At 46.4% G+C, this 21,938-nt stretch overlaps 1 protein-coding gene across 2 annotated transcripts in view; it reads right to left on the reverse strand.

The window, feature by feature from the left end:
* The window catches only part of 9030624G23Rik (RIKEN cDNA 9030624G23 gene), a 53,729-nt gene extending 33,319 nt beyond the window's left edge, over positions 1–20,410 (reverse strand). For both annotated transcript variants that reach the window (NM_001256489.2, NM_001382819.1), the window contains exon 1: positions 19,997–20,410. In NM_001256489.2, the coding sequence (NP_001243418.1) occupies positions 19,997–20,122 (126 nt within the window). In that variant the 5' untranslated portion in view covers positions 20,123–20,410. The remainder of the gene's footprint in view (positions 1–19,996) is intronic.
* Between the last annotated feature and the right edge of the window lie 1,528 nt (positions 20,411–21,938).

Below are 21,938 nucleotides of genomic sequence, written 5' to 3' on the forward strand. Positions count from 1 at the left end.
GAATTTTGCAGAGAAATGGGTAGAATTAGAAACTAATATCTGGAATGAGGTAACTCAGGCCCAAAACGACATGCATGTACGTACACACTTACAAGTGAATAATAACCATAAGAACAGAATATCCACACTGCACTTCATAGAACGAAAGAAACTAATCAAGACAAGGCACAAATGAGCTTGGTTGAATCTCACTCAGAACGGGGTATGAAAGAGACAGAAGAGGCAGATGGAAGGGAGAGAACTGGATGGGACAGTAGTTAAGAAAGAAGAAGGGGAGTGTTAGGAACAGGTAAGAGACAAGGAAAGGCCAGAGAGCTAGGAAAATGAAATGAAATCAGAAGATGCTGGGAGGGAGCAGGGTTAGGGTAGGGGCATCTATAGAATGTGCCTGAGACTATGAATGGGAGGGCACAAATGCAGCTAGGGAGGTGATCTTAGCTTAGATATATAGCATTGAGTTATGGACCATGAAGAGGTGACATCTTGCAGTCAGGCAGAACCACCAGTGAAGTGTTCAGTACACCAAGAAAACCAAAAACCTTTCCTCCCAAAATTTGTTCTGTCTGCAAGTAAGGCAGCCACAAAGTTGAAACAGAGACTGAGGGAATGGCCAAACTATACCCTGACCAACTGGTAACCCATCTCTTGGGCAAGCACCAAGGCTGGCATTACTGAGGATAATTTGTTATACTTGCAGATAGTAGCTTAGCATCATTGTCCTCTGAGCGTCTCCATCTAGCATCTGACTGAAACATATGCAGAGCCCCACAGCTTAACATTGGACAGGGCTCAGGGAGTATTTTAAAAGAGTTGGGGAAAGAATTGACGGCCTCTGAAGGAATAGGAAGTCCATGAGGAGACCCACAGAGTCAACTAACCTGGAACCTAGGAGACTCTCAGAGATGGAGCCACCAACCAAAGAGCACACACAGGCTGGGATGGAGGCCCCTACCATATATGTAGTGGATATGCTGCTCAGTCTTCATGGGGTCTCCAACATCCAGAGCAGGGCATGTCCCTTAAGCTGTTCCTATCTGTGCAAATTTTTTCCGTAACTGGGCTGCTTTGTCTGACCTCAGTGGGAAAGGATGTGTCTAACCCTGCAGAGACTTGACATGCCATAGTTGCAGGATATCAAGTGGTTCCCACCCTCCCTGGGTAGATAAAAGGGAGTCAGTGATGAGGGACTGTGGAAGGTGGAATGGGGTGGTTGTACCGATTAGAATGTAAATTGAGTAAAGAAATAAGGAGATTGAACAAAAACTTATCAATAGAATAAAAATGTACAAATCAAGCAATAATTTTTACTCAATATTCAATATCTCAGGGCATAAGCCAAGAACAAAAGATTTTTTTTTTGGCCAAAATATCACACAAATGACCTCTTCCTAAAGTTTTCAGTCCATTTTCCACTAAAATAGTATGATCTCAACTTCGTGTGGCTGCATTACTGTCAACACTCCAATCTTCCAGGCCCTACAGGAAGAACTGATTAAGCTCCATGTACAGCTTTCTATGACTTTTGCCATCTCAATTTCTGATATTTTCCATATTCCTTCAAAAGAGACCAGAGATTCTGTCCAGCAGCAAAATCAGCTTTTGAAACAATTGCTGTTGTTGCTGTTGCTGTTGTTATTGTTGTTTTTCTACCTTGCAACTCTGCTGCTGTGATGGTTTCCTCTGAGCAGAAGCATCTCAGGTAATAAATGTTTGTTTTACATGGTTCTGTCAGATCACAGCCCACCACACTGGGAGCTCAGACTAGAAACTGAAGCTAGAAAATGAAAGCAAAAACATTTGACAAACACTACTTCCTGCCTTGCTTTCTTGCTTGGTCACTCTCTCATGCTCTGTAGCCTCCCTCAGCCTTGAAGCAGGCTGATCCAGACTTTGATCTTGCTGCCACTAAGGGAATTACCAAGTGTCTTAGTCAGGGTTTCTATTCTTAAACAAACATCATGACCAAGAAGCAAGCTGGGGAGAAAAGGGTTTATTCGACTTACACTTCAATACTGCTGCTCATCACCAAGGAAGTCAGGACTGGAACTCAAGCAGGTCAGAAAGCAGGAGCTGATGCAGAGGCCATGGAGGGATGTTCATTACTGGCTTGCCTCCCTGGCTTGCTCAGCCTGCTCTCTTATAGAACCAAGACTACCAGCCCAGAGATGGTCCCACCCACAAGGGACCTTTCCCCCTTGATCACTAACTGAGAAAATGCCTTACAGTTGGAGCTCATGGAAGCATTTCCTCAACTGAAGCTCCTTTCTCTGTGCTAACTCCAGCTCTGTCAAGTTGACACACCTTGCAACTCTTCTCCAGAATTTTTACTTCCCTAGAGTTCCACATTCACTTTGTTCATCTCCCTCCACAAGTACTCAAGAAAAATAAAAAAGCAAAGTACAAAGACACAGTTCTGAAAGACAGGTCACTGACACAAAGAACATAATGACGCATCCTAACAGCGGTCTTTCACCCTTCTGATGGGAGTCCTGAGGGTCTTGGGGTTCCAGTCAAAGCATCAAGGTTTTATGCCCAACTCACAGAAACTGCAATGACCAGCACAGAGCCTATTGCAATGCAAACACACAGAGGTCTTTTTTATGAGCTCAGTAACAAGGACTCTCAGCAGTCAAACTCCCATTAGGTACAAACTGAGAGATCAAGTCTAGAGGTTTTGAGTATTTATTGTAGTTACAACAAGAGTGGGGAGTTTGCATACAAATCACATTGTAATATTTTAAAAAGTGTATGTCTGGCATAATGTGCAGGAACCAAGCAAGGGGGGCAAAAAAAAAAAATCTGACAACCATGATGGGTAAGCTGTTTCTGTTTTTGTTTTCTATAGGAGGTCTTAGTTATCTCTATGTAGCTGACCCTGCTGATGTACCTTAACTGGCTGTTGATAAGGGGATTTTGTCATGAGATTTTTGCTGGAATGTACAAATGTACATTCTCAAAAAGCAAACTGTTTGGGATTTACAAACTCATCTCTGTTCCTAACGCCCTGATTATAGACAGAAACTCCTGGTTAACCACAACCATGCCTGTCTGTAGACTAGACTTTGTCCAAAGACCTACCTCACTATCTGTTACTGCAGACCCTAATATCAGCTGCCCTTAACACTGGAAAAGAGTAGCAGTGGAAATTTCCTCTCCTCCTGGGCAAGCCTCCTATAGATACCATAGACAATTCCCACCTGCCTATCCATTCCTGCCTCATCCCTGTGTCTCAGCCCCCACTCGGGCAGATACTCCCTGTTCTACCACATTCCATGCCTGAAAGGACACAAGGTAAGGTTCCATAGATCAACTTCATGATTGGTTTCTTAACCCAGATTCAATTTTCCCAGTTGTTCCAACATTGTATTACACACCATGAGCTGATGACCTCTCTCCTGACTATGTCTCCTTGTGGATTACTAAGATCTTCTGTTACTGCCTGTCTCTTCTCCCAGCTTTTAATATCACAAAGCATCCCCTGTTGACCATACCCACCAAACAGGTCAGTAAAATAGGAAACTGTCAGTGAACACTCTCTTCAAATCCATGCATCAAACAGTAACCAAGGAACAAAACTCCCACCCAAAAAGACAAACCCAGAGGCCAGTATCTAGGTCAATAATCACCCAAACAGAGATGGCTACACACCAGCATAGCAACTGAAAGACCCCCGAAGGGAGACCCTTACTCAGACACTCAAGTCCCGGGACAGCCGCGTACCCAAGAAGACACTGAGACCATACATAAAATGTAGAAGGCAAGATTTAATAAAGTAGCAACATGAAAGCACACAGACCAGAGCTCTGGGGTCGAAATAAAGCAGCAACATGAAAGTACACAGACCAGAGCTCTGGGGTCGAAATAAAGCAGCAACATGAAAGCACACAGAGCTCTGGGGTCGAAACTCATACACCTAGTGGCACCTAGTGGTGTAGAGGAGAATCGACGACCAGCCAAAATTTTTCACAGGCTTATATAGTAAAACTTAAAAGGGGGGAGAACTGGGCAGGGAAAGTACAAGTTTACATCACTAGGGAGTTCTGCCAAAGGAATCTACGTAACTAAGGAGTCATGTCCTATCATTTTGAGGTTGTTCCAGGAGGCCTTTATCTTAAAAATGTTCTTGGAACAGTTTTTAGTTGGGAGGGTTCGAACTTTAGGGTGAGGAGTTTTGGGGTGAAAAGTTTAGGAGTGTTCCGAGAACAACCTCTAGATGGGAGGGGTCGGGGCTCTGGGGTGAAGAAGAGTTCAGTAAAAATTTTTATTCTTCATTCCCCACTTCTTCTTGTAAGTAATTCTAATCTTAGAATTTCAGAAGTCTATATCTCTATGTGGAGAATACTGTATTTACTCTATCTTTAACATGGGAACAAAAACAGAATAAGGCAGATTAGTAAACAGAACTAGGCAGGGACCCTTCTAGTGAGGCTTGAGGGTCTCAGCATGACGCAGGTGTACGTAGATTAGATCTCTGGCTGGAACTGGTAAGATGTCTTTGGGGTACCCAGCTCGTTCACTGTAGCCAGTTGTGACCAGACTTCTTTCTGCACCACCTGTAAGCCTTTTAACTTAGTATACAGATCATTATTATAACAACATAGGTTTAAACACATTATTTAAGACAGTGATGGGCATAGGAGCCCCATAAAGGATCTTAAAAAGAGTAAAACCGAATCAAGAGGGAGTATTCTCAGTTTTAAATAGGGCAAGGGGAAGGGGCACCAAGTAAGTCTGTCCCAGTCTCTAGGATTAATTTTGTCAAGGTCTGTTTAGAGTTTTATTTATTATTTCTATCTGTCCTGAGTTCTGAGGTCTGTACACATAATACAATTTTTATTTGACCTCTAAATACTTGGCCACACCCTGACTTACCTGGGCAACAAAGGCAGGACCATTATCTGACACTATTGCTTTTGGCACTCCGAACCTTGGAAAATTTTTAATAATCTTCTTGATGACTATCTGAGTAGTCTCAGTTTTACAAGGAAAAGCTTTTATCTATCTTGAGAACGTTCACAAAAACCAGAAGGTATTCATACACATATTTTTTTCAGTAAAGTCTATTTTTCAGTAGATGTCAGGTCTGTCTTCTCATGAGAGGACTAGTTTTCTTTCTTCAGTTTCTACTATGTCATACAGGGTTTCTTTTACCAGTCTTAATTTGTCTATAACTTGATAGTCTTCAGACTGTCAGGATCATTGCTCTTTAGGATGCCTGGGCGGTTAGATTTGCCATCTGATTTTTTTTAGCCACAGCATCTTAGGTCTTTTTCTGCAGATGTCAACAGCTCTCTTTGTCTGTATATATAGAGCTTGTATTAAAGCCACAAGTTTAGCTTTCAGGGCTGAAGTTCCTTTAGGGAGGCTGCTGGCCTAGATCACTTGCTTTCTGTCCATCACTGCACTGCTGTCCCCGCCTTCCGCTTACCTTTAACCTCCAGGCTACTGCCATCCGTGTACCAGTTCAAACTCTCAGGCCAAGGCTGATCTGATCCTTCAGATCATTTCGAGTATGAGTTCCTTCTGCCAGAATGTCAGCACAATGATGAGTAGGTGAAGTCTCAGGCAGTAGTGAGATTGAGGATAGCAGGGGGAGCGAAGGTCACTCGTTCAGTCAACAAAAAGCTCTGATAATGTGTCCATCGGTCAGGGGAACAGTTGGATAATGCTTTCAAGAGCGTTAGTCAGCCATCGGTCATGGGGGCTGAACCACACTTTCTAGGACATGTGCCAAGTTTTGTCTCAGAGTCAATTTATCTGCGTCCTTGACCAGAAGCCACTATGTGCAGACAAGCAGGCCATCCTACAGCCACCAGGTCTAATTTTTTACAAGTATGTCACAGGTTTTTTCCAGGGTCCCAATCTCTGAGTAAGAACTTCTTTTGGCAATACCTTTGTTCTCAGTCACATCTAGGAGTCCCATAGCTGGGGATAACATTAGGGCAGTCTCAATAGCATCCAAGGCCATGTAAGATTGTTCTTTATTTTTTTTTTTTCTATACGAAGGGCTGTTTATCTCTTTAACTCAGCAAACCTGGAATTCACAATCTGCAAAAGCCCGCAGTGCCCAGGAACTTTTTTAGCTTGTTTTGCACTGGTCGGTGGAGGAGTATGAAACACAGTCTCTTTTTCTAGCTGCTTCAACAGGTAGGCCACCGGACTCTTCTAAGGACTCAGCTTCTGTATTAGCACCCCTTTTGTTATCTCTTAAACACATTGATCTTTAGCCAAAAGCTTTCTTTTGTTGCCAGGTACTATCTAAGTTTTCTAATTTTCCTGACTTTTGTGGCCAACATTTTATTTTTCGTATCTTTCTGTCTCACAGCACAGCTCTGATTCTGACTCTGGTCTCTGTCTTTGTCAGCCTCATGTTTCCTTAACTCTTTTTCTTGTCTGACTCTTATTACCTTGGTCAGATTGTTGGGACTTTCTAGTCCCACAGAGACGAGACCCCCATCAGAGTCTGGCAGTTAGACTCACAGGTGCTCCTTACCTTGGACAGAAGCCCCAAGTGGGCGGATGCCTCCCTCACTGGAACTTGGAACAGACTCACTGCCAGCAACTCAGGGTGGTGCCACCTTCTGAGATGAGGGAACTTTAGAGCAGAGACGGGAGTGCAGCTCTCACAGCTGGCTGCAACCGGCACTTATCTTAAAGTGAAAGCAGTTTTTCTGTTAACAAGAGACGGGATGGGAGGGACAGGGGAATGAGAAGCTGCCTGGGAACCTGCAGCGCTCTTGGCCGGCTACTCGAACAGCCTCCTCTTCTTTTTATTTCAGCAGCCACAACATCCAGGCCACTGACTTTTTAGGGACCACCCCTCATTTGCTCCGGATTTCCGAGCTCATTTCTCTCTAGGCTCCAGGTCCATGGGCGGGACCACTGTGACCCGCTGGCTGCTCTCTGGAGTTGGAGTGGGAGGCAGGGCAGCTGAGGATCTGAAAGGAAGTGGTCAGCATAGGGATCTGACAGGATTCTTAGGCTTATTTCAGAAGGCATAACTTAAAAACAGTCGTCAGTCATCAGTCCAAGTCCGAACACAAAGAGACACACAAGACACACACAGAAACCGTAAACCACAAACAAAAACAAGATAGTAACAGAGAAAAAGAAGCCTGACTGGGTCGGATTCCACATCGACTCCCTTCCTGATGGGGTGGGATTCCACGTCCACTCCCACTCTGGCAGAGAGAACACCCTCTCTCCAGGGTCTCCCTTGGAACGTCTTCCAGGGGTGCAGCCTGTGGGGCCATAGACCGTCGTCCTCCCACAGCCACTAGGTCCTTACGGCCCATAGTGGCAGCTGCCAGAATACAGAATACCAGAACTGGTAACAAAGGTGGGACTCAAACCCACAATCTCAGAACTGAAAAACAAAGACAGAAATTCAGCGGTGCCACACTTAGACACTTAGATAACAGACAACATAGACGACTCACAAAAACAAACGTAAACAAACAAAATTACCAAGCGACAGAACCAGAGTCAGAGAAAGGGGAGTGGACACAGATTGTCCCATTTCTAGAAAAACAGTAGTCACAACAAGAGCGGACATGAGACTAAGACAAAAAAGAAACCAGAAGAATCAGATGGCCTCTCTAAGGCCGGCCGATTGAGACCCTCTGCACGAGGTGGGACTCGAACCCACGATCCCGTGACCAAACGCGAGGTGGGACTCGAACCCACGGTCTCGCAACAAGGCGCGAGGTGGGACTCTAACCCACGATCTCGCAACAAAACGCGAGGTGGGACTCGAACCCACGATCTCGCAACAAAACGCGAGGTGGGACTCGAACCCACGATCTCGCAACAAAACGCGAGGTGGGACTCGAACCCACGATCTCGCAACTGGGCACGAGGTGGGACTCGAACCCACGATCTCGCAACACCAAATGGTCTCTTGGCCTTCAAAGGGGTCCACCAGGCGTCCCTGATCCTCCCCTGATCCTCCTGGGACGTCTCCCAGGGTGAACGGACGGTGGACACCTGGACACGTCTATCCTTATCCACCCCGCACTCCCTCTCGGAGCGCGGTCTCACTGAGCGTCCGCAAAACTGAAACTGCGATCGCACCAAACTTAGAAACAGAACACAGACATCAGACCAAAGCAGAACAAAGAATCTTACCTCTAAGTGGGTCTAGGACCTCTGGGTGGTCGCGCTGTTTCCCGGCCAACGCACCAAATGAAAGACCACCGAAGGGAGACCCTTACTCAGACACTCAAGTCCCGGGACAGCCGCGTACCCAAGAAGACACTGAGACCATACATAAAATGTAGAAGGCAAGATTTAATAAAGTAGCAACATGAAAGCACACAGACCAGAGCTCTGGGGTCGAAATAAAGCAGCAACATGAAAGTACATAGACCAGAGCTCTGGGGTCGAAATAAAGCAGCAACATGAAAGCACACAGAGCTCTGGGGTCGAAACTCATACACCTAGTGGCACCTAGTGGTGTAGAGGAGAATCGACGACCAGCCAAAATTTTTCACAGGCTTATATAGTAAAACTTAAAAGGGGGGAGAACTGGGCAGGGAAAGTACAAGTTTACATCACTAGGGAGTTCTGCCAAAGGAATCTACGTAACTAAGGAGTCATGTCCTATCATTTTGAGGTTGTTCCAGGAGGCCTTTATCTTAAAAATGTTCTTGGAACAGTTTTTAGTTGGGAGGGTTCGAACTTTAGGGTGAGGAGTTTTGGGGTGAAAAGTTTAGGAGTGTTCCGAGAACAACCTCTAGATGGGAGGGGTCGGGGCTCTGGGGTGAAGAAGAGTTCAGTAAAAATTTTTATTCTTCACAACATAGAGAGTAACAGCCAGGAACAATTGCAACCAAGAAATCCAAGCTCTCCCATCACAGCAGGTCTGAGAAATTAAAGCATGCAACAGATAAAGTGCAAAAGAGGTTGTTTGGGGGAAGGGAGAGGAGTGAGAACCTGGGGAAGGGATAGAAGTACACAAGAGGACCTGCAGACAGACACACAGACAGGGAGGAGAAAGAGAGCCATGAGGGGAGAGATGACAGAGAGTGTGCATGTGCAGAGAACAGAGACAGGGAACAAAAATAGAGAGCTGTTATAGCTGGTGGTCCATGTATATAAAGCACGCCTGACAACAGACACAGGGGATGGAGGCAGGAAATGACATAAGCAGTTGCTAAGTCCCTAAGAGCAGGACATGAGATTACCTGTACACTGACAACTACAGAGGCAAGGTTCACCCGCAGAACAGGAAAGAAAGACAGAATCTCAGGGATTCAAGATGAAGAGAAAAAAATTGATATCTCAGTTAAAAAATGTGGATTCTAAAAGGTTCATGGCAATAAACAACTGGGACTTCTGCAAAATATGTGAAGGCGAAAATTACAAACGATTGGAATAGAAGAATATCAGCTCAGAGGTCTATCATTTTTCAATAAAACCACAAAAAAATTCTGAAATTATTAAATCCCTTTGCCAAATAATAATCAACTCACTATACATATGATGCTAAAAAATATGAAAAAACTGCAAAAGAAAAAAAATTAACAAAACAAAAAGAAGTATAATGTATGAAATCAGACCTATTAGATTTTTACCTGTCTTCTTAATGTATACTAAAAGACAAAGTGGTTTGGACATGTATGCTACAGACTCAAAGAAACCACCCCTGTTTTCACAAGCCAGCCTAACTAGGTCCAAACGATATGGGCAATGATAGGGAAGTTATCAGAGGTCAATCCCTGATGGAACAAGTGAGGAGCAACAGGAGAGACCTCACAGGTACTCACATATGGCCTATACTTCCCATCCAGGCCGAGAGAGGACTCACCACCCCAGCTTCCACTGCTCAGCACCCTGCCCCTACCCTCTGTGGGCAGTAACCCTGTGCTCACCATGCCTCGAATTCAGAGCTTCCCTGAGGTCCTCTCACAGCACCCAACAGCAGAGCTCAGAGCAGGACACAGAGAACCATTCAAGCCTGCACAGCCACAGTGAACTTGGGGAAAGGCACCCGGACGATCCCACCTCCTTGTCTGACTGGCAGGTCTGCCTGTGGAGACCTTGATTGGCCAGTGGGTCTCACCCTTCCTCAAGGTTAAAGTGTGCTTCAAGTCCAGGGCCACACCTTTTCCAGATCTCAGGTGTGGTTTGCACTACATTAGCATTTGAGCCAGTCCCCCAAGAGGACTCTCACCCCTCCCAGCCCTGGGGGAGAACTCAACATTCATGTGGGGCACTGGGCTATGCACAGACAGGTTGGTCTACAGTTGAGTGGAGGTCTGAACCCGGGAGGGTGATAATTCACCTATGTGACAAGGAAGGCATCAATTCCCTCATGTTTCTGGAACTCAGGCTCCTGCCTAAGTTACTGTCCCCCACCCCAACCCCAGCCACCAGAAGAGAAGCCTGGCTATGAGTCATGTAGGCAATGTCCCAAGCTTCTGACCTCAGGCTAAACTCCTCCCCAGTTACCTAGCAACAGTAAAGACCATAAAAAGGGCTGTTCAGCCCCGCCTATCTCTCTTGCTCTCACTCCTTCAATCTCTTACCTCTCACTTCTTGCACTCCTCTCTCCTCTTTCCTTTCTCTTTGACCTCTCCTCTCCTCTCTCCCTCTTACTCTTTCTATGTAGCCTCCCCCCCTTCTAGCCTTCTAGGGGGGGCCTCTCTCTCTCTTCTACATTCTCTCTTTCTCCCTGCCTTTCTATGATAAAGCTCTAAAACCATAAAATGTCTCTGCTCATCAAGGCCCACTGAGCTTGGAGGATGGGATAGGCTTTCTCCTAATGAGCCCTTTCTAATCTCCCCATGGAAGGCCTTCATGTGCTCCAGTCCAGATCCACTGTGCTCACTCTCACCGGTGTGGGAACCTCTCATCCCTCATCCCTCTCTCCCATAACCCCAGGGCTTTAGGAAAGTAGCCCCGGGGCTCCCAGGTTGAGCTGCCCCTTGTTCACACCCAAAGAGTGGGTCAAAGGCTTAGATGCCGACATGGGGCTGAGTTGAGTGTATGGCAGCTCTCCCACATCTCTGTCTAGAGCATAGGTGGAACTCTGGCAGTGCGTGGGCCTTCCTCCCCTTTCCTTTCTTCCCCAGGGCCCCCTTTTAGTTCCCAACACATTCCAGCTCAGGCTAGTCAGCTGCCTGCTCCTGTTTTCTGTGAGCAATGATCCTGCATTACCAGGACCTGACTTCAGACCTTGCCTGAGCTTGCCTCACAGCACTTGCCTTCTTCTTCCTGAAATCCAGGGGAAGAGCATGCATAGCCCATTACCCAAGGTGCAGTGGGGTTATCAATCTGAGTGGGAGGGTGCCCAGGCAATGAACATTAAAGAGGGATTTTAGGAAACAAGAGTTTTGTTTGTGGCTCAGTGCTGGGCTCAGGGAGACTGCAGCTCCCTTTCCCAGATGATAGGTACCAACCAACCCTGGGAGGAAAGACAGAAATGTAAGGGAAACACTGTTGAGCCATCTTGATAGCCAGCACATCGCCATCAGTGGCCAAGTAGAGAAAAGCCACAGTTGTATTAGGACAGGTTCTCTAGATGAACATATCTCAAATCAGAATGAATATCTCTGTGGATACAGAAAGGAAATTTAATAGAATGTCTCTCTAATGCCTAATATAGAAAAGCTCTCGGCCAAGGGAATTTAGAAAAATCAAGGACGGGTTATCTCATGTTGCAGGATATTACAGCTGATATTCACTATGTACTAGAATTCTGAAGAAATAAGTATTTTCCAATGCCAATTTTAAAAATCAAACTAGCAAATCACCTTTTCTAACATACAAAAATAGGACAAGTATAAAAAATGAAAGAACAATCCTGTTCATTGTCTTTTATGTATGTAGGATGCCAAAAGAATCTATTGCCTAGATTATAGATGGATCTGATGATCTCAAAAGATCAAGATTAAGAAATGGTTTCTCACTTAAAAAGGTATAATGAACACATTTCCCTCACAGTAAGCAGGGTTAGACTCAGGGTTAGACTATTAGAGGGTTACGGTTAGGATTAGGGTTCTTAGTGTTAGGGTTGTTAGAGGCAAGGCAATGGTCAGGAAGCAGGGGTGAGCTGGACTGGAAGGTTTATTATTTATTTGTTATTAATTTATTCTTTGACCATTTCATATGTGCACAAAGTATATCTCGATTGTTTTTATCTCTCATTCCTTCCTTTAGTACATCCTCTCTGACACTTCCACCTTCATGTCTCCATTGTGTCTCCTTTTTCCTCCTAGTTTCCCCATTTCTCCTCCCCCTCCATCCCCTCCTCCTCCTCCTCTTCTTCTCTTTCTCCTCCTCTCCTTCTTCATCACCATCACCATCATTACTAAGGTCACTTAGTGCTCCCTGATGGAATATTACTCAATATCTGTTAGGCTGGATCTTGTGCATATAAATGGAATGGCACTGCCCAGGGTGCAATGGTCGCATTTTATCCAGAAAACAAGTGTTTTACCAAATGTGTCCTCTGATGCTCTTTTTAGCCCCTCTTCTGCCATGTTCCTGTGGCATTAGTTTTGGAGACTTTTTTTTTTTTTTTTTTGATCTGAGAAGAATATATCCTGATGATTAGGACAACCCTAGGTGGAAGGTCTGTTCCTAACTGTTACCTTAATTGCCATGGTTTAGCTTGTGCCCCTCTAAGAAGCAGCAGCCACCACACACAGATCTCCTGGCCTGGAAGACCCAGCTTGAGTCCGTTCACTATGAGGCCTTTATGTACACAACCCAGATGGTTTTCTGGAACCCACAGCCCTAAAGGACCAGGTATATTATTAGACAACTCACTCTGTGGCAGTGAAGGCCTCTCAGTAAACGCCTCTAGAGGCTACAGAGGCAGCTCAGTTGGTAGAATGTTTGCCTGACATTCAAGAGGCCCAGGGTTTGATCCCTGGCACCACATAAAACAAACATGATAACACATGCTGTAATTGCAGCCTTCGAAGGTGGAGGCAGACACAGGAGGATCTGAAAGCCAAAGTTATATTTGGTACATAGAGTTCAACGCAACCCTGAAGCCCTGACTAAAAAGTAAAACAAGAAAAGAAAAGCCTCTAAAAAAGGGCCTCTAATGCTACCTGTCTCCCCAGGGGTTAGCACTTGATATCTCTGGAGTTGTCAGTCTTGGCTCCTCTAAGTTGACAACAATGGAAGCTGGCCTGCAGAGTCTCAATGGACACCAGCTTGCACTAAGGAAACCCACCTCTGTACAATGAAAGGACATTGAAGAACCAACAAGAGTGGTCAGAACTCCTGTTTTGTCAACTGCTGAAACCCAGAGTCACATGACTCCATGGTGCCAATATGACCTCTCTCAAAAAGAAATAATCTTAAATGAGCCCATTTAATGCTTTCTTACTTTACAATTACTTTTCTTTATTTTTTGAAATTGTAATATAATCTCATCGTTTCTATTCTCCAAACCAACCCACATATCCCCACTTCCTCTCTTTCAAATTCATAACCTCTAGTTTCCTTTGTTATTTTAAACATATATGTATATTCCCTAGACATATAAACACAGACTGCACAATCTGTATAATATTATTTATATGTCTGGCTTCGGTGCTGACCATTTGGTATTAGGCAACCAACTGGCAAAAGCACATTTTCTTAACATAGAATTAAAGCTCATAAAAATGCTAATTATAGCCAGGTGTGGTGGTGCATGTCTTTAATACCAGCACTCAGGAGGCAGAGGCAGGTGGATTCCTGGGTTCGAGGCCAGACTGGTCTACTAAGTGAGTTCCAGGACACCCAGGGCTATACAGAGAAACCCCATCTCCAAAAAAACCCACCCCCCCAAAAAAAACCCAAAACCAAAAACAAACAAACAAACAAAAAACAAAAACAAAAAAGACTGCTTTCAATACAAGTCCTCCAGCCAGCCAATCTGCAGTGTAGACCTGGTCTCTACCACTAAGGCATGCTGGACAGTGCCACTTTTACCTTGGGGATGATAGGAGACCCATGCTTCAAGTACCAGGGAATGACACCCAGTTCAAAGGACACTTCTGCACTGCCACCACCGCAGCATCCAAATGAACCCCTACTCCCTTGCTGGTCTCCCCACCTCTCTCCTGGGACTAGGAACAAGCACCGAAATGTCTTTAAACTGTGAAGCAGTGGCTGGAGAAATGGCTTATTGTAAGAGAACTTGCAGCTCTCCTTGAGGTACCAAGTTTCATACCCAGCACCCACAACCAAGCAATTCACAGCTGCCTACAACTCCGGCTGCATAAGCTCTAAGGACATCTGCATTCTGAGTGTCACACACAGATACAAATCAATAAAAAGTAAATCCTAAAGAGGAAATCAGACCATGGGAGTCTGAGCCCCAAACCCTCTAACAGCTTCGCACCACTCCACAGCCAAAGTGCAAATTCTTTCCCCAAGGTAAAGCCCAGTGCTATCTGGACCTAAGCCACCCCTCCACACAGGCCCCTCTGCTCTCCCTCACCTCTGATCACAGGCCTTCTGTCTGCCCTGATGCTCACATCTCAGCCCTTTTCCAGGACTCCTCTATGCCCAGGTCTTTGCAAGCAGGCAGCCTCTACATTCCAGACTGCTCAAAGGTCACCTCTGCAGAGATGCCTGTCTTGATTTCAGTTTCCTCCCCTCCAAAACCACATCCTATCCCCAAGTTATGCATAACCTTGATTCATCACTACCTGGCACACAACATGACATAATCACCTGTCTATCAGTGATGATCAACTAGGGAGGAGCCTTTTACAAATATAAAAGCTCCAGGCCTCACCCAAATCTTATGAAATCAGAATTCAGGAGACAGAACCAGGTTCTTCCAGTCCACAGACACCCACTCCCCCACCAGGCAACTCTGAACACAGCCAGGACTCAGGGCAGCCTACAACAGTACTTTCAAACCCTGGTGCACACACTGCTCTTGAGAGTGCTATTAAAATGCACCCTCTATTTCCACAGCTGTGCCATGGAACCTGAGGCTCTGCAAGTTGCACACCACACTGACTGGTGCTGTCAGGTGAAGCATTTTGCAGTTGCAAGGGCCTAAAACTGTGCTCATCAACAAGACTTCCTACAAGTATGAAGAACAAAGTCCTGAATCTACATCATGCAACAGAGTGGCCACCAACCAATGTGGCCACCAAGCATCTGAGACAGAGTAATGTTAGCAAAGAGCTGATTTCATTCTTGGGCTACAATGCTGACCAAAAGCCAAAAGTGCAGTTCCCCACCATGAAAGGCCTCTGTAAATTCTTGGCCTAAGGAGCCTTCTGCAGTCTGGATGGATAGGAAAATTCCACCAAAGGCCTAGTTGATCATCAGCCCAAGAGTGGATAAATATTTCCCTAAGGTAGGGACACAGATATGGAAGACTGGATTAAACCACCTTGGAGCCTCTTACACCAGGCTTCCATTCAAGGCCCTTTCATCCACATCCCTGATCACATGTAAGCAGTCCCAGTCTTCCTGTTCTCTACATTATCATCATAGATGCTCTGATCACATGTAAGTGGTCCCAGTCTTCCTGTTCTCTACATCATCACCATAGATGCTCTGATCACATGTAAGTGGTCCCAGTCTTCCTGTTCTCTACATCATCACCATAGATGCTCTCCCAGACATGACCTCACATCACTGATCTGCCTGGAGAATCGGTTTCTCCCCACGGAACCACAGATTCTTTCAAAGAGAAGAGATGTCTAATCCCTTCACCTAACACACAGCAGCAGGTCCCAAATGAACCACAGCAAGAGCTGGGATGCACAAGGAGTGGTATCATAGTAACTGCACTACTAATCATAAAAGAGAAATTGAATTCAGCTGGAGGGAAACCAATTCCACCCTAACTGATTCAAGACGTTCCAGAGACACCAATTCAGATTTCAGAGCAGCATAAAATGATCACCTGTTAACCTACTCCCTTCTAAGGATACACTGAGAAAAAGGGGGCATCCTTCTGACCATAGATTCAAAATCTGTTAGCCTGGGATGCTGAAGGAGCTGGTTTACAAACAAGTCGTCACAAAGGACTACAACTCAGAATCAAATGCAAGGCCAGTTCCCACTGGAACTGCTGGGCAGAGCCTGGGCCAATGAACAGCATCCCCCTGGGAGTCTGTACAGTCCAGATGTTCATTCTCCTTTGGCAGTTAGAACAGCAAAGCGATTTCCAAGGTAACCAAGGACAACAGAATAAGAGACTCATGGCCATGGAAGGAAAAAGTTATATTTTAATACTTAAGAGTCAATATCAAATTTATTTTTAAAACTACATCAATGCCAAATAAGCAGGGTAGGAATGAATGGAGCTATGAAGAAGCCCTAAGAAACAAAAGGACTGTCCCAAGAATGCACACAATGTTTCTCTATTTCCAGAGTATTTTGAAGTAACCAGAGGCTTAAAAAAACTAAGGTACAAAAATCAAAGCTGGGAAGAGGGTGGGGGTGGCGCCGCTCAGTTTTCAGATTTATGCCACAACTACTTATTTTCTCCCTTATTTCCAAAGCACAAAGCTGACACCAGTTGCGCTCTGCACTTTGCAAACTGGGCAAAGTAAGTCACCCAGAGAAATTCATCAGGAAGTGAAAAGTTTCAAACCACCTACACTCTCACCTGTTACCAAGACAATAAGCTCCTTAGAGAGAATATATGGGGGCTGGGAAGGCAGCTTAGAGGGTCAGGTGCTTGCTGCACAAGCTTGTGAACCTGCATGGGGATCCCCAGGATTCAGGGGAAGCAGAGACAGGCCGTGGGGAACTGATTCAGGAAAGCTTTGCAAGTTCAGCCTCTGGCCTCGGTCAGCATAGGAGCCAACACACACACACTCTCACAGGCACACACACACACACACACACACACACACACACACACACACACACACACCCATCCACACACAGGCACACCTAGGGGGAGGGACAACAATTTCCATTTATATGCACACCTTCATCCATTCATCCATTTTCTTCTCCCCTCCTCCATTCTCATTCCAGGGTCTATACAGTAACTACAGTGAAATCTGGTAAAGCAGCTACCATTTACTAAGTCTACTGGGTACTGTACCAGAACCTTCAGAAATAGACATGATTATCTAGACTGTGAATTGGACTGAAAACAGTAAAAGAGTGTGTGTGCGGAGAGGGTCTCATCCCAATTCATACAACTGGAAAGTGATGGAGCCTGACTTGGAGGTGGCTGATCTAGCTATGGGCAGTTTTGAGAAAGCACCATAACTAAGCATTAGATAACGCCATGCAGTTTGAGAAAGCAGCATCCAGCCAAGTTTAAACTCCACTTGCTGTGTCTATAACCTGAACTAATCTCCTAGCCTCAAATTCCTTATCTGCACAGCAGGGATAGAGATTAAACACAACAGTTTGATACCTGTAATACAGGTCAGGCACTGGCTAACTACTGACATTCTAGCTACAGGTGTGCAAGTCAAGAAAGCCTATTTCAGGGGCTGGTGAGATGGCTCAGTGGGTAAGAGCACCCAACTGCTCTTCTGAAGGTCTGAAGTTCAAATCCCAGCAACCACATGGTGGCTCACAACCATCCTTAATGAGATCTGACTCCCTCTTCTGGAGTGTCTGAAGACAACTACAGTGTACTTACATATAATAAAAATAAATAAATCTTAAAAAAAAAAAAGAAAGAAAGCCTATTTCAGTCAGAAAATGACAACAGCTAGACATATTCTCCATTGGAAGCAATCAGGTTTGCCAAAGTTAATCAGATAAGTTTACTAATTCCATAACTCATTTAAGTAGAAGGCCAGGGACTTATTTTTTTAGTTGTATTTCTATGAAATGCGTAACTTTTTGTATGTCACAGAACCTACCCTAATGTCTCATCTGACCATAAAAAGACATTTGCTTAAAGTTTAAGTATTGTAAACATGGTGTGTTATTACACTAGACAAAGAAGAACTTTTTGTTTTGGAAGTAAACATTTTATAATGTAGGAGGAGAAAGAAAGCATTATTTTAAGTAATCCACACTGAATCCTTTCACCCTTCAAATCAGTTCATACACACTATTAGCTTAGAGTGGATGCTGGCCTCACTTAAAATGAGATAAGCCTGCAAAGAGTTCAGGTTTTCCCTGTTTCCAACTCAAATCCATTTTCTGCTTTGGAGGCTGAGTGAAGCCAGCCTGCAATTTAACAGAATGACCAAATCCAGTCTCTCTTTAATCTACTCAGTAACTGAGCTCTTGGGTAATCTACTGCACTGCATGGAAAAGCAGCTTTGGGTTCATCCAAAATAAACTAAAATTAATCAGAGAGAGGCCATGCCAACTTTAATTGCAACTCCTATTTGCCAGGCTTTCCAACATCTGCCAGTATTACTGATACCTAACTGATTCAATACAATGAGAGAAGCATCCTAACTTTATAAACATGGGCTGTCTTTTAAGGACATCAGACACAAGTGTCCTTTCCACAGAGGGAATCCTACCTTTTTGGATGTAATCATTTTCATAAGCATTAATGATGTATTTTCAAAACACTGTGACTATCTTCCTAGTGCTTTTCAAGGGCCCTCATGGGGGAGGGGCTCTCATCCCCCTCATCCCCCACCTGCCTCATTAAAGACATCAGTGGCACCTAAAGGCCAGGCTGAGAAAAGTGGACTAAAGCAATCTGCTCTCACTGAACTCACTACAAAAGATTTACAAGCAGATCTTTGGGAAGAGGGGTGAGAGGAAAGAAAGGAGACGAGGATGAAGGAGAAGAACGGATACCCTAGCTCACTTCCAAGAGCAGGATGCTGAACCTAGTATTTTTCATTGAGTCTAGTCCTGACTGTGTAGGTCTACAAAGACAAATATTTTACAAGAAAGAATAATATAGTCTAGTCCCCCCCCCCACCCCCCCACCACCCCCCACCCCCCGCCCAGGCAAAGCCTAAAAGCGAATGCTTTGTTCAAGCAAGGGGAAAGGATGCAATGACATAGCTTAATTTAAAAGCTCTCTGAACACCAGCCTCTGACACAAGTATTTTAAAATATGTACCTTGATGTTAAAATTCTGAGCAAAGGAAATGTAGTCATCGGTTCACTACTGCTACACATGTGTGTCTCATTCTCCAGCTACCTTTTGTGAGTCCAGATGGACTAACAAAGCCTACAGAGCCGAAAACACAAAACTCTAAATTCTGTTGGGGAGGTAAAGAAAATGATGTAAGTGAGGCTTTCCCAAGCTGTGGACAGCGTGGTCTCTGGACTCACACAGCCTCTTCCAAGCCTGCTTCAATTTTCAACCCAAACTGCTTCCTTCTCGCAGTCCCTGTTCCCCAGGATCTGGAGAGCTCTCTGCTTAGCCACTAAATACAATGACTATGCAGGCCCTTTCCAGGTTAAGGGCACAGGAGCTGATCATACTGTCAACAGGCACCACACAGGTAGCCCAGAAGAGGCCACCAAAGACCTTATGGACCCCAAAAAGACCATTCTCCACATCCCTCTACAGCGCTGCTCTGTGGCACGTAGTGGGAACTGCCAGGCCTCCCAAGATGGGATGGGCACCCGTGCCTAAGCAGCTTGGGGTCCCTGGATCTGCTCTACATGTTGGCTCAGAAGCCACAGCTGCCCCCGCCGGGCTACGTCCGGAACAAGTTGGAGAGGTCCACGCAGGGAGACCCATCACTCCGGGGAGCAGAGCTCGCAGGGGTCCCCGGCTCCAAGCCGCCACAGACTCTGCAGCCGAAGTTGACCTCTCCGAGGATGGGAGCAAAGAACCTGAAACCCTGCGAGGGAAATGGGAACAGACAGGAGCGTTCCCAAAAAAGGCCCAAGGTGGCCAAGCAGCCTCTCTCTAGAGCAGGGAACAAAGGGCTTCTGTGTCGAGCACTGCTGGTCCGGCTGCGTCCGGCTTTGGGGGACCAGAAACTTTTCCCGGGTGTGGGCGCAGCCGGAGGGCACTGGGTATCCGGCACCAGGCGCGGAAGCCTACCGGGTGCCCAGGGCGCAGCGCGATCCCCGCGAACCTAGCCTCCCGCCCGGCGCGGGCTACGCTACCGCTCACCTCCTCGATGGCCGCCGCGGTGTCCCGGCACTGGGCCGTGCGCGTGGTGAAGCTAGAGGCCGTGGGCGCCATGTAGTCCTCAAGGGTCTCGGCCACGAATTCCGACACGGAGATCGGGTCCGGCATCGCCACGGCGCCTGGGCGCGGACTGCGGCCGCCTCAGTCGCCCAAGGCGCGGGCTCCGACCCCGCCGCCGCTCGGGACTTGAACAAAAAGAAGCGCGGGAGCGGAAGTCGCCACGGGGCGCGGGAGCCACCGCGGCAGGCCCGGTGGCAGCAGGGGCGCACGCAGCCCGCAGCTCTATCCGCTGTGCTCCGGGAGCTGCAGCTACAGAGTCCTCTGCAAAAGAGCCCAGACACGGGCGCGCACAGTCAAGGGGAACTGCGCGCCACCAAGCCACTGTCCGGGACGCCTCCCGCGGAAAGGGGAGGGCCCGGCTGGGGAGGGCGCGGAGGCCCGCCCGGCAGGGCGGGGCGCAGACCTGACCACCAATCGGGTCGCCCGCCGCTACCGCGCCGCCAGGAAGCGGAGGCCTCAGCCAGGAGGGCTATGAGCGCTCAGGGCCTGTCAGTGGCTGTGGGCTGCTGCGTTGCGTCTGCCTTCCGGAAGTACTGGGGTTCGAGGGCGCGCCCCCTCCTGAGCTGCGATGCCCAGCTCCCACCCTGCACCCGCCATGACCTCTAGCAACATTGCCCAGAAGGCGTGGAGTGGAACCGAGGATACTGCTTCCCGGCTGGAAGGGAGCCCACCCTTTTGCTCCCCAATCCCACCGTTAGCCTCAGAACCCCCTGAATTCCCCACCAGAACCTCAGGAAAGGGCCAGTGAGACAGTGTGGGTAGCTCGCCCCCTACAGGACAGTGAAATCCTCCAGGGCACTTTAGCAGGACAAGATGTAGGAACAGTTAGTTGGGGATGCAATGATAGGGACCATGTTCTGTCTGTGCTCCTTCTCACAGCCTTAAGAAGCCAGGGATAAAGGGTAAAGGCAGGTGTTTTGCATAGGGAGTTCACCATGGTACAAGCCGAATGGGAATTCAAACCCATGACCTTCGACTTGGAAGAATACTCCAACCCCTATTAAGCATCCTGTTCCCTAATCTTGTACAATTAGGGACACTCCCAGTTACCTGAAGACAGTTTTAGGGTGCTAGGCCAGGCTTCACCCTGAGAAAATCATAGAATGCAGTGATGTGCTGTGGGAAGTGGGGGATACCCAAGAGAACCAGAGGTACAGATGGTTCTCAGAGAGTACTCCAACCCACAGCTGACTGATCACAGACACAATTGGGCCAATAAATCATCTGAATTAGGACATTTTCATCTATATCTCATTCAGAAATTCTCAGCTGTATTTTAAAAACCCAGAGTTTCTGAAGACACTAGTCAAAAATCACACCCTCTAACTCCCTGAGGCAAGAGGCATGGTTACTGCTGCTGCCAACAATACAGCCTAGAGAAACTTTACAAAAACCTTTTGTGGGTCTGAAAAAAAGGGAATGTGAGGGACATTATAAGCCCAACATGGGAAATAAAAGTGGTCTCCTGCTGCCATAGGACAGTAGAGCAGTCCATCTTTTTAAGGCTCGCATGTACAAATATACTGTATGAGGTAGCAGCTGAGGTCAGAAATTATATATGGCTTCTGGTATTTTACCAGCACTGCCTGTGAATAAGTTCAGCCTTCAAAAATAGCTGTGCCAGTGGGTAGCTTTTATTCCTGCGCAAGGCAATAAACTGCAATCCCAAAACTCTGCAACTCTCTGCCACTTTCCACCGTTGTGAACATCCTTCCATTTAGTGTCTCAGGGACACACCTATCTCAGCATGTATAACTCGAGGATATTGTGTTATAGTACAGGCTCTCCTTCACAAGGCATTTTCTGATCCCTCTGCCTCTCTTCCCACCTATAAGTCCTTTTGTTCTTCTCTGAAATTGAAGAA

This window comes from Mus musculus, chromosome 12 (assembly GCF_000001635.26).
Source record: "Mus musculus strain C57BL/6J chromosome 12, GRCm38.p6 C57BL/6J".
Classification (NCBI taxonomy): Eukaryota; Metazoa; Chordata; class Mammalia; order Rodentia; family Muridae; genus Mus; species Mus musculus.